This window comes from Patiria miniata, unplaced genomic scaffold, assembly GCF_015706575.1.
Source record: "Patiria miniata isolate m_02_andy unplaced genomic scaffold, ASM1570657v1 HiC_scaffold_22, whole genome shotgun sequence".
Classification (NCBI taxonomy): domain Eukaryota; kingdom Metazoa; phylum Echinodermata; class Asteroidea; order Valvatida; family Asterinidae; genus Patiria; species Patiria miniata.
The window spans coordinates 15,023,113-15,035,724 of NW_024037061.1; the positions used below are offsets into that span (position 1 = coordinate 15,023,113).

At 41.6% G+C, this 12,612-nt stretch overlaps 1 protein-coding gene across 1 annotated transcript; it reads left to right on the forward strand.

Moving 5' to 3' along the window:
* Window positions 1-4,653: 4,653 nt before the first annotated feature.
* On the forward strand, window positions 4,654-9,555 carry LOC119730434 (peptidoglycan recognition protein 1-like). The gene is made up of 4 exons (XM_038203323.1): window positions 4,654-4,851; window positions 6,713-6,904; window positions 7,970-8,124; window positions 9,057-9,555. Exons 1-4 carry the CDS (start codon window positions 4,779-4,781, stop codon window positions 9,246-9,248), a joined length of 612 nt encoding a protein of 203 aa, XP_038059251.1. The 5' UTR covers window positions 4,654-4,778; the 3' UTR covers window positions 9,249-9,555.
* The last annotated feature ends 3,057 nt before the right edge of the window (window positions 9,556-12,612 follow it).

Here is a 12,612-nt window from a genome sequence, read left to right on the forward strand (position 1 = left end):
AGTTGAGGGGGTGAGTTCTGGGGAAATGTAACAAGTTCTTTAACCCTAAAGGGGCCGGGGCGGAATCCGTCCCCCCCCCCCCCACTCTTTCCGCGATATGTTTTTTAGCCGCGAGCCTTGCGCATCTTTTAATACCCAAAACATAAAAATCGGACAAACATTTTTTCCCCATATACGTAGAGTACACAGAGTAGAATTACCATTCATGCATATGGATAATTAATAGGCCATAATTCCAAAACCCTTTGACCTCATGAAATTTCTTGGGTATGTTCATGATAAGTTGTTCTATGCATGTACCGATTTTCAAAATTGTTCGTCACTCGATGGCCGAGATCTTAGGGAGAGGGGCGGAATGAAAGATCCAAGCTTTATGCAATGACAAGTTGAGAGCCTGAGCTTAGCTGCCTATTTGAAATTTGTCACAAAAGAAACACTGAAACTGAATGTAACTGTTCATTCTAAAATTGTTATTGTTCGCCTTCAGTATTGACTATTAACGTTTAATTAACGAAAGATTATTTACATGTACATTTCTAATTGTTTCAGTACGCTACTCTGTACGTTAGTGTCATCTTTGTGCCCGAATGACAGACTGACTCACTAACAACTCACTCACGAGTGACTTAGCCCAGTTGTTGGTAGTTGAAGATAGCCGGGCAGTTTAATCGTATTAGGTAGCCATTATGGGCTAATTTGGCCGATTGTTTACACCAGATGTATGGAATGACTTTCAGTGAATAGCCATTCTAAATCTGTTAAATATAATTTTGTGTGCTATGTGATCTTTTTTGTACTCTTGTCTTTTTTATTTTCATGTATATGTTTCCCCACGACCATCACTGGATGAACGATGGGACGGGAAGGCTTCAACATTCTACCACAACGAAATCCTATCGTCAAGGTTCAGTAGGGCCAATTTCGAAACCCAAAGCACTGGAAACCAAGCCATCGGAAAGTCTCTTTAACCATTCCCGTTATACGGGTCACACCTTTCGGCCTTCATTGCAGCTCGTCTCAGACAAAACAATCGCTCGTAAAAAAAAATAATCAAAATCCCAAAACGAGATAAGAATCGTTTTTATTACACATAACAAGTGTTATAACGTGAGAATGTTTTACCTTGTGCCCAAATTTATTTTAAAGCATAACTGAACAGGGGAAAAGGTGCAAAAAACCTGTTCTTGTAAGTTTTTAAGTGTTTACTATCCGTACCCTTTTCTATAAGCTCCGACTCCAGCGCGTGTAATCTAATGTACATGTACTGCTAACCTGGTCAATAGCCTATTTGTTTCGGGAAATAGACATTTGATGAGAACAGTGTATGTTTGTTTTTTTAAATGGGTACAAAATAGCCAAAAGGCATCGGCAAACATGCCAGGAAAATTTGACAGAATTAATACAATGCGTTGCAATAATATAAGCAAAAATATGCTTGGAGGGGTGGTAGCCCCGCCCCCTCCAAGCTATTCGCGCCGCTCTTAAGTTGATTTTCTTCAAGCATTAAAGCATTTATAAAAACCGGTTTTACATTTTTCTATATCGTGGTGTTGCAACTGTATCAGCGAAAAGGAATGGGGGGGTTATGGCCACGCCCCCTCCTATACAGGTTTTTCATGTCTGGCGGGCACGTTCCACCACTGAAAATGTCTGGCACTGGCCATTCATGATACCTGGGACTGGGCCCAACATTTTCCAGTAGGTTTCATTGGGTTAACTCACCAGCTGATCTAGCTCAATTTTGTGGCCCCTTTCTCATGGCCCTCCTGACCATACCCACCACAGTGTGCCCGGCAGACGTCCATTTCCATACATTGGTATGCATGTGGAACATTGCTGCATACATGAAAATTGGTTAACTTTCGAGCTAGGCTGACCCCCCCCCCCCCCCCGGGCTCCCGGTCTAAATGCTTTGCACGATCCGTGTACACACTGTAAATGTATCCTGATGCTTTCGCTCGTACCTCCCGCCCTGCAAACAAATGAAATGAATTCACGCTCTGATTGGTTGGATTTTGCGTGACAAGTGATCTGCGCGTCATCAAGGTCATGACTCTGCAAGGTTTGAAACTGCCGTTATACTGATTCATTTCTATTTTATTCCAGTTTAGAGATGTTTTTCTCGTTGAAAAGCGTAATAATGTGGGAAATTCTGTAAAACTTATTTGTGTTGTAAATTTACAATTCCCGTCACTTGCTCAGGATCCGTTTTAATCACGAACGGTCGGATTGCATTATATGACGTTCAAAATTTTGTCCACATGGTCCGCAATGAAACAGAAATCACATCCGGTATGGAAAGTGCACATTTTTATGGGAAGTTTTCGGATAGTATTTGCGCACATAGTCCAACTTCGGTCTTGAACAGCTAGCTGCAGCCAGATGCTTTATACATAGGTCATAGGCCACTTCCTTCACAAGATTTTGTGAAGCTCATCAGAGTATCCAAGCGTCCTGTTTGCAGGGCGGGGGTACGAGCGAACCTGATGATAACAATGTTTTGTATAGCGCCCTCTGTTGAAGTACAGATTAACAAATCGTACAAAGAAAACAGAGAACAGAACAGGACAGACAAAACAAAACCGAACAAAAACGAACCAACGGACTTGGATGTATTGAAACCTAGAAAACTGGAATACTTGAAAATCACAGAATCATTCAAATCACTTATGTGCTTTTCAAGTTACGGAACACAACCACCGTTTTAAAGTTCTGTGCGCTTGTCCCCCTTCCCCCGGAAAGCGGGGGCAAAAACAAGGAAAAGAGGTGCGAAGCCATATTGCTGTTAATTTGATGGGGGGAGCAAATGCTCCCCTGAATCAACATGTCATCTTTCATTTTATTTTCATTTTTTTGGTGGGTTGACCATTGACTTTTCGAGATATTCTCACCCAAAGAAGACGACCCCTATTTTCCCCAAAGCGGAACGGTATATCCATCTTGAAAAACGATCCCTCCACAACATGGCAAAATAGCGCTACTTCCGAGCCCAATTGTATCCAACATACCTCAAAATTGAAAGCCCCAAGTCCGGGCAATCAGGTGCATTGCCATATCTCTTCAATTCCCCAATTAAATGGCTGTCAGATCTCTAATATGTTTTGTAGGGTATAACTTTTATTCATGAGTTCGGCGGATGGATTTAGGCCTATGTGTGCACCCATAAAGACTTGCCAGTTTTGTCCACAGGGAGCTATCACAGCAAAATATTGTTCGCCAGAAAATCAATCTGGAGGTTCACACGGACCTTTATTTCATCAAATACATATTCAACATTGGGTTGGTCGCTCCTCCCCTCCCCCACTGGAAATATGGCAACCAGAGAAAAGCACAGTCCTATAATTACCATGATTAGGTGGTTTAACAGAAGGTGCCTTGTTGTCAACTTTTGTGGGTGTTTTTTTTTACGAAAACCCTGTTTTTCGCGCTCGGCCGTTTTATTCTACTCCCGTGGAAAGCGAATAGCGCCACCTATTGTCTGACATTGACCATGGTGGTTTTGAACAGCGACCCCCCCCCCCCCTTTCAATTTTTGATTTGATGGAGGCCAGATGCCCGGTGAAAAAAACGTGTCTATGCCTTTCAGCACGGATGAAATTGGGCGCCCCTCCACTATAACCCGTCCCCCAAAACGATGAGAATGCTGGCTGCGCCGCTAGCTGCTAGATGCTGATGTTTTAAGACATAGGCTGCTTTATGTTTAAAACAAGTCTATGAATAATAGGCCAGAGTACTTGGAGTATATTGTGATATTATAATTCTGTACTGTGATGGCCTGCTTTTATGTATACTTTTGATGCTTACTACTGATGAACACGTACATAATGTTAGCAGCATGTATGTACTGCATTTTTGCCCATGATCTCGCAAAGCCACTTATAGCCTATTTGTGATTTAGTGTTTCAACTTCCAATGGCTCCTCTGACTTTATTTAACCAGAGAGCGCCCTCTACTGAAATAGCAACAAGCCGGGCAGTCTTCTTATTATTAAAGGGGCACTATGTCCTGAAATGTGACCCCGAAAGTCGTTCTCGCACGCATATACAGGAATAACACAAAACGCCCAGTTTTTAAATGATGGTCGTGTGGATGTCTATATCCTACTTTTGAATGTCCTTTCAGATTAACATCATTTCGTTCAAATTTCCTTTTTGTAGCCCAATTGGGCTGTTCCAGGACGCAGCGACCCTAAGCCTGATGCCGACACTGCAGAAGATTCTAAATGTCGTGTTTGGTTCCTCGACTGAATCCACGTTTATTATAAAAAATAATGACATAACAACAGGTGGCTGTACCAGTGTATGATACACTTCTCATAGAGCTATAGCGGTCCATTTATACGTAATAGAGGCAAATGACGGTGTGATGAATTCGGCTGTGATATTGCATTTCAGTATTACAAACACATAAGGCTGTCCTTGCAGTTATTAATATATAGTATTATGAGAAAGTTCCATATGCTACTGTATAAGGCTGGCGCTTATCATGATAATAAGCGGTTTTATGGTATTACTGATAGCTGATATTGGGGACAAATGGTGGACGTAAAAGACACACGCCCTAAAAACGTACGGGAACGGGACGGTGTGTGAAATAAGTTTGAGATGATATAAACGCTGATTACGCGTTAGTTCTGTGGGGCTTTTAAGCTCTGAGGGTGCATCCCCCGGTTTGTGAGTCTGTCAAACATTGAGGGTTCATTTGTTTTTCATTTCAAAGCTAAGTCATAATTGAGCTTTTTGCCAACTCGCTCATGTTGTTGAGCTCATTCCTGCATCATGAGAATTAAAACCTGTCTGGCCATATGCATATTATTATGTCTGTGTGTCATCATTAATGTCGCCAATGGTGGTAAGTTTTCTTCTTTATTGCATGAATTCACGTGAAGTCGCAGAGAACTAAACTTCAAGGAAACATATGGAACAGAGAATTGTAGACCGAAGACTGCCATTGTTTTCGTAATTATTTTATACATTCGGATGGGATGAAGCTACCGCTCCAAAGATTTCGGCTGTCTCATGAAAGATTTTTTGCAGATTTGATATGTATACAATGAAAACATCATATGAACTAATTTTCAAAGTTTAGTCCATCGGGCAGAGGGTTTTGTAATTCTCGTCATAAATAATTCATATATCACCGTCGGTTTTTCAAGCACCCTTGTGTGCGAGGGAAAGACTTTCATTTAAGGCCATCGATAGCCTGCGTTTTATCATAGAGCTAGGACCCATAGTTCGATCAACCCATCAACCATGCCCAAAAGACTTTGAGAGTCAACGCGGAAACAGTGCGTCGCGGTCGTATTGGGAAAAGTACAGGAGTGAATTCTGCCCCTTGAAAGATGCTTAAATATGGCATATGCACTGCCTATACTTTTTGACGCTGGGTGATTAAAGATTAGATTATAGAATTGGAGAAGACTAGCCAGAGGCGCGGCACATTAATTGGGATCCACTATGCAGTGGGTACTCTTGGGGTGTCATTCTGAGAAGGGGGCTGTCAATGCTAGTAGGGGGGGGGCAATGTATAGATTTGGGTTCCCGTGGAAATTTCATGTTAATTCATGGCAATCATTATAAATGCATTCTTATTAGTCCTGAGAGCAAGAAAATTGCTGTTGCCATTTTTTCCATTGACCTTTAGTGACCTTGACCTGAGGTCAAAGTTCATGGGTCATTTTCACCTAAAATTTCACCTTTAAAATTGTTAAGGCAAGTGAGCATATATTGTGAGTTTCTCCATTATAATAAATATCATTATTAACGTATTTATGGGTTTTGCAGAAAAAACATGGGAAATGTCATATTTACCCTAAAAGGACTGGGTTATTTTGACCATCTCACACGAATTCCGCCCCCCCCCCCTATTATCTCGGCCATCGAGTGACAACAAATTATGAAACTCTGTACATGCATGAGACAACTTACCATGAATATACCCAAGAAATTTCATGACTATAGGTCAAAGGATTTTGGAATTATGGCTAATTAATTATTTATATACACGAATGGTAATTCTGCTTTGTGTTCACTACGTATGGGGAAATTCAGTTTTCACTCCGCGTACCGCCGAACTTGAATTTTTCGCTGCGCGGCAACCCGTGCGTGCCTAAGGCCAAAAAAAAGTCTCCGGTTTCTGGTATGCGCGCGCGTTGCCGTAGCCATGCGCGTCGGCAAAATGAAAAAGTTTTTTTTCAATGAAAGATGATGTCTCAAAACCGCCAAACTCACTGTTTTTTTTGACTGGAATTCTGCTGCTGCGCAATTTGAACGTGTTTTTAGATGGGGTTATGATCGAGAATAAGCTTTATGTGGCCTCTCTGGACTCCCATATATTGCATTAAGTTTAGTCGGGCACCATTAATTTTGCAGTCATCAGCCGACATTTGAAGCAAAAAAGTCGGATAAAAAAAAAAAGCCGCGTCGCCGCACCACTTTTTGGACAAGCTCCATACCAGAAACTGGAGACTTTTTTTTTTGGCCTAATAACAAAAAGGCTTATTTTTGCCTTCCTCAAATTCTGAGGTTAGGGCACACGGCCGGGAAGGGAGTACAGCACCCCACCCCTGTAGTAGTATATACTACTGAAATTGGCCCTGTAGGTGTTTGGTGCGTGTAAAAGTGAGGTGGGCGTTATAATGTTACTGGCGTGAATGTCATTGCCATTATCGCCAGCGTTGTGACACGACCCTTCTTCCCCCATGCATGTCTAGGCTCCGCATGCAGTGATGTAACCTACGTCACCAGGGACGAATGGAACGCCAGGGACCCTAAGGCTCGCGTTGACATGGTCAACCCCCTGGGCTTCGCCGTGGTGCATCACACGGCCGGCTCGGAGTGCACCACGCCGGACGACTGCGCACAAGAGGTCCGGAACATGCAGAATTATCACATGGATGGACACGGTAATAACTGACGGGGGACTTTTCCCATGGAGGCCCTAAGAAAAAAAATACTTAGCAGAATACATTAAATAAACCAAACTTTTAATTTTAAACAGTTTAGATTTTTGCCTGTGGCTGCTCTCTACTGATTTGTGCTTAACGCGCGAAAAAAGTAGGCGTATTAAACTAATGCACCTCTGTGAAAAGTCTGTCACGAGCCAATATACAAGGCCCATTGGGCAGGCGTTTATCTCCTGTTTCCCTGGCATGAAACGATAGAGAATAATTTCAACTTCCCCTGGATGGGATGCCAGTCCGTCGCAGGCTTCTCCCCAACTATTATATTGCCGCTACCCATTTATACACTCCTGTGTTGAGAGAGGCAAGTGGGGGTGAAGTGGCTTGCCCAGGAACACAACAGCTGGATTTAAACCCCAGGCCTCTGATCATGAGTCACAAACCCTAATCACTAGGCCGCACAACCCCCCCCCCCCCCCATGAAATGTGTTTCAAGTTTGTTTCATGCTATTATAATTCATGTACAGGTTGTCCCACAAACAGAACCATAACAGTCGAAAACCAGTTAATAAAGGTATATTGCATGTGGGGTTTGGAATATTTTCAAATTACCTCTTAAAGTCAGATAACCAATCTACCATACAAACTTTCTTCCATTCAAAAAGATGCATTGGAACAAAACACCATGCTTCATCGAACTCAAGGGTTGAAAATCGGTTTGGGCCATTTTCCTTGAAAGTGAGAAAGTGCAGTTAGAGAAACAAACAAACGGTTTATTTCCTTTGCTCAAAAGTTACGTTATTCAAGGCTTCCATCTGTAAACTTGACAAATAAAAAAGTGACCCAAGTGGTCTTTCAAGTACCGTGTTGTGAATCCTGTATCTTTTGAACAAAACATCCTACTGAAACCAACTAAAAAGCATTTGGAAGACCAATTATTTCTACTCAGCAACATATTCGACACGATTTTGAATACTATCTTGTGGGACAACCTATATGACTACAAACTGTGGGTTAACATAACATACGTTTTGCATAATAATGGTGTCTGATTGGTGTCATTTCCAGGATGGGATGATATCGGTTACAACCTTGTGATTGGTGGGGACGAGAGGGTCTACATAGGGCGCGGCTGGGACACCGTAGGTGCCCACGCTGGTTCCACGTTCTTCAACCAAAACTCCGTGGGCATCACGATCATCGGAGACTACACCAACAAACTGGTAATATGACCATTCAGAATTTTAACTATTATCAAATTCATAATTTTACACCCATGATATCCTTTACATGGATATTCATTAAACTATTGTTATAACGTGCAGATTATGTCCACTTTTGCTGCAGATTCGTAACGAATCTAAAGTAAACTGAAGATTCGTAACGGATTCGTAACTACCATGGATTTCGGATTTGTGTAAATTTACTATTATTGTACCGCGGAAATGAGGTAAAATGGAAAACAAACTGAATTGCAATACTGTTCGGAACTAGTACCATACTGTATCACTTGATGAGCTAGAAGATTCGAAGGTATTTTGTATCAAGAAAAATCCAGAACTGTGGCAATCAGACTTGACTTACTAAGTTGACTTGCTTTTGGCAGTGAGACATGAACCTAGCTTTACTGACGCCTTCCATTTTTGGTAAGCAAATTTGAGATTTGAAGTGTGCATGCAGATTGGAATAGTGTCTGTAAGGATAAGAGTTAGCCGAATCTGCGATCTGCAATTTGTTTCATGTAATCTGGAGAGAAAAAATGGAAACATAGTTCTCTCCAACTTCAAGAATAATTAATTTTATAAAACATGTTTCTGTCCAAATTATTCGAAGTTTATACTTATTCTAACGGTGACTGCTCTATGTTCCGACACCCCTATGTTCCGACAACCCGCACATAAGATTGTGTTACTCCCGGTTGGGGTTAGGGTTAGAGTTAGGAATAGGAATATATGCAGTCGGAACATAGGTGTACGTCGGAACATATGGTGTAACCATTCTAACAGATATGAACTTAATTGCCCTTGTTTATTCTCATGGGGGACGGTAAATGTCATCTTTATGTGCCCACTCGCAGTTGGATTGCCGAACTGACTTATCAGTTATGGTTGAAATTCATTCTTGTTTCCCGACTTTTTAATCTTCATTTCGCCAGCCCACCGACGGCGTACTCCGGGTTCTCAAGCAGCTACTAGTATGCGGTGTGGAGTCCGGTCACCTGACCGAGCAGTACCTGCTGCGAGGACACCGTGATGTACGGGAGAGCGGCCCCACGGCTTGCCCCGGCGACACGCTGTACCCAGAGATCCAGACCTGGCCCCACTTCCTCGAACAGTGCCCAGACTAACTCTCATAGAGAGAAGAAAACAACTAGAGGTGGGCGTTTGTTGAGTTACAAACGCAGAGTGGTCGAGCAGACAACTATTTCATTAAACACTGCGCAGTTTAAGTTATGAATGATCAATTATTTTATGTCAGAACAAAGGATCACGAAAATTTAACCTTTCCAGTACAACCAATTTTTTGTTTAAAACAAAAATGCATCAAATTTCAGTACACATTTTATGTGCACGTTTAAGTTATTTCTGGTTTGTTGACGTCATCAGCTAGCCCAAAAGGGGAACGTGAATACCATGGGCGTCGCGAGGAGGGGGCAAGGGGGGCCCCCCCCCCCGGAAAAGCAAAAAAAATAAAAAAATAAAAAAGGAAGGAAAAAGAAAAGAAAAAAAGGAAAAGAAAAAGAGGCGCGAAGACAAAGTGGTGTAAATTTAATGAGTTGGGGGGGGGGGGCAAAATGTCCCTGCCCCCCTCTAAAACTGATAAATCGAGAATGTGTTGAGAAATACAAGCATTTTTTGGCAAAATTTTTTTTTGCCCCCCTCTATAAAAAATCCTGGCGACGCCCATGGTGAATACTGATTTAGTTCGGAGAGGATACATGTTCATTATGAAGTTAAAATAACGTATGAAAATATGGAAAATATAAGTGTATGTATAAATAACACCTAACTTCCGGTTGGATGACGTCAAAGCATTAAGGATCCAAAGGTCAACATTGTAACAGATATCATTATTTGAACGATAGAATTAAATTTGAAATAAAACTGATCTTTTGCAAATTCTCCCTACTGTAACTTCTGGTCTGATGCCGTTATCATTTTGAAACCTTGCAAAGTTAGATGAAGATGATAATAAAAAAAATTACAAGGGGAAATTTGGTTAAATTTGGACGGATGGTTTTTAAATTAAAAAATGGAAACTATTTGACGTACCGCTAGTGGGCGTCCTTTCAGATGATGACGTCATAATGATGTATTTGTGTCCTTTATTCCTTTCTAAACACTTCCATAATATTGCTTATAGAAAAAAAGCTTCCGCTCTCCAGTTATATTCAATTTTTATTGCACTTCCGGTCACACGGAAAGTGAAGGTCAAGCGGTTTTGTGACCAGGAATAAGAATTGTTGCCCGAGGCATCATTTACAACCTCACGAAAAACGAACACGATACTCTTAAAAGTTCTAAAGATATAGCTGAAACTATTTCTTTAATTTGGCCCTTAAATTGCTTGTAATTTGATACCTGATGGCATCATAATAACGTCAGATTTTTGTTAAACTTCTTCGGACGGGGGTTCAAGTTCATTCCAGGTTTTATCTTAATTCCGTAAATCGTTTTGAAGAAATTCGGTTCGTTTTGATTTTGAGGCTTCTGTCTATATTTCAAATTCACCTTACTTTGACATTCTGGTTGACCCGGAAGTAAAGGTCAAGCGAGTTCACGTACCTTGAATAATAGGTTATTCATACTAATATGCTGCAATTGGAAAATATAATATAATCTTGCTTGTTAATTCATTTTATATTCCTAAATATACACGTTTTACCCCAATATAACATGAAACGTCAGTAAATCTCCACCATATGGCTATGGGCTCCGTGCACATGTACCCCTTCAACCTGCCTCAACTCCATGCGCGTTCCTTCGCTAAGGTTAAGATCACGCAAGGCATGATGGGAAACAACATGGCGCAGCAAGATCGTACCCATGGAAACGAGGTTGGCCTTCAACTGCCAGAAAAGTACACTGTCCCCCCCCCCAAAAAAAACCCCTATATTTGAAGTCCGACGGACAATGGAGACAGGGAACTAGACTACCAGTAAAGGAGAGTTGGGGTAGACCTAGACTGGTTCCCGGTCCATCCACTGCGTTTTTCCAAATCATCCAAAGCTATTTGTCTGGGAGACCATCGCAAGTTAAATGCGAACGTATTCGCGCCCTGGTGACGCCTCGGTTCATACTTCACGCGAAAGCATGTGCGAAGCGAAATTCATGTCGTCAACAATGGTGGACGCGCTTCGAATGTATTGTTGACGTCACGAATTTCGCTTCGCTTTCGCTTTCGCGTTAAGTATGAACCGGGCTTAATAGTCCAGCGGATATGTGACAAAATATCGATGAATTGTGCACTTTTGCATAAAAGCGTGAAACTTGGCACAGATGTTTATATTCATGCGAGAAAATGTTTTAGATGTGGAGCCATCGCAAATTTACCCTTTTAGGGGCGTGGCATCCATTTAAAAAAAGGGGGGTGGGACTTGTCGTGCCCGCAGTAAAAATGGTTTTTCCCACTTGTTACAAAAGCAGGAAACTTCACAAAGACATAATTATATAGATTATTAGTGTTTTCCAGATTCGGAGCCACCACAAAAGTACCTTTTTAGGGGCGTGGCAGCCATTAAAGAAAAGGGGGGGGTTTAATTATTATGCCCACTTTGGAAAACATTGTGCCCATATTTCATGAACGAATAAAACATCCCACAGACGTTTATATTCATGAGAAAAAAAATTCCAGATGTGGAGCCATCTCGAACACACCCTATTAGGGGCGTGGCAACCATATAGGAAAAAAAGGGGGGCGGGGTTTTCATTATGCCCACCCTGGAAATATTGTTCCCACACTCATAGAGAAATGGAACTTTCCACAAACATTGACATTCATGAGAAAACAAATTCCAGATGTGGAGCCATCTCGAACACACCCTTTTAGGGGCGTGGCAACCATATCAGAAAAAGGGGGGGGCGGGGTTTTCATTATGCCCACCCTGGAAATATTGTTCCAAAATTCATAGAGAAAAGGAACTTTTCACAGACATTGACATTCATGATAAAAACAATTCCAGATGTAGAGCCATTGCGAACACACCCTTTCAGGGGCGTGGCAGCCATATTGAAAAAAGGGGGGCGGGGTTCTCATTATGCCCAACATGGGGAAAATGTGCCCACATCTCATAAACGAATGAAGCTAATTTCCACAGACATTAATACTCACGAGATAAAAATCACACGTGGAGCCATTGTAAACACACCCTTTTAGGGGCGTGGCAGCCATAATAAAATGGGGGGGGTAAGTCATGATGCCCCTATAAAAGAAAGTTGTGCCTACCTTTCATAAATGGATTAAATTCCACTCGGACAATACATTCATAAAAAATTTTTTTTTTAATGTGAGGCCATCACAAACCTACCCTTTTAGAGGTGCGGCATCCATTTTTAAAAGGGGGGGTACTCAATATGCACAACATGGAAAATTTTGACCGCGTTTCATATAATAAAATCCACCTCAGATAGCTGTTTAATGTGTTGGAGTAGGGCCGCCTTTATAGTTGGAATTTACTGTTGACAAACCCTTTGTTTTCTTACACTATGCAT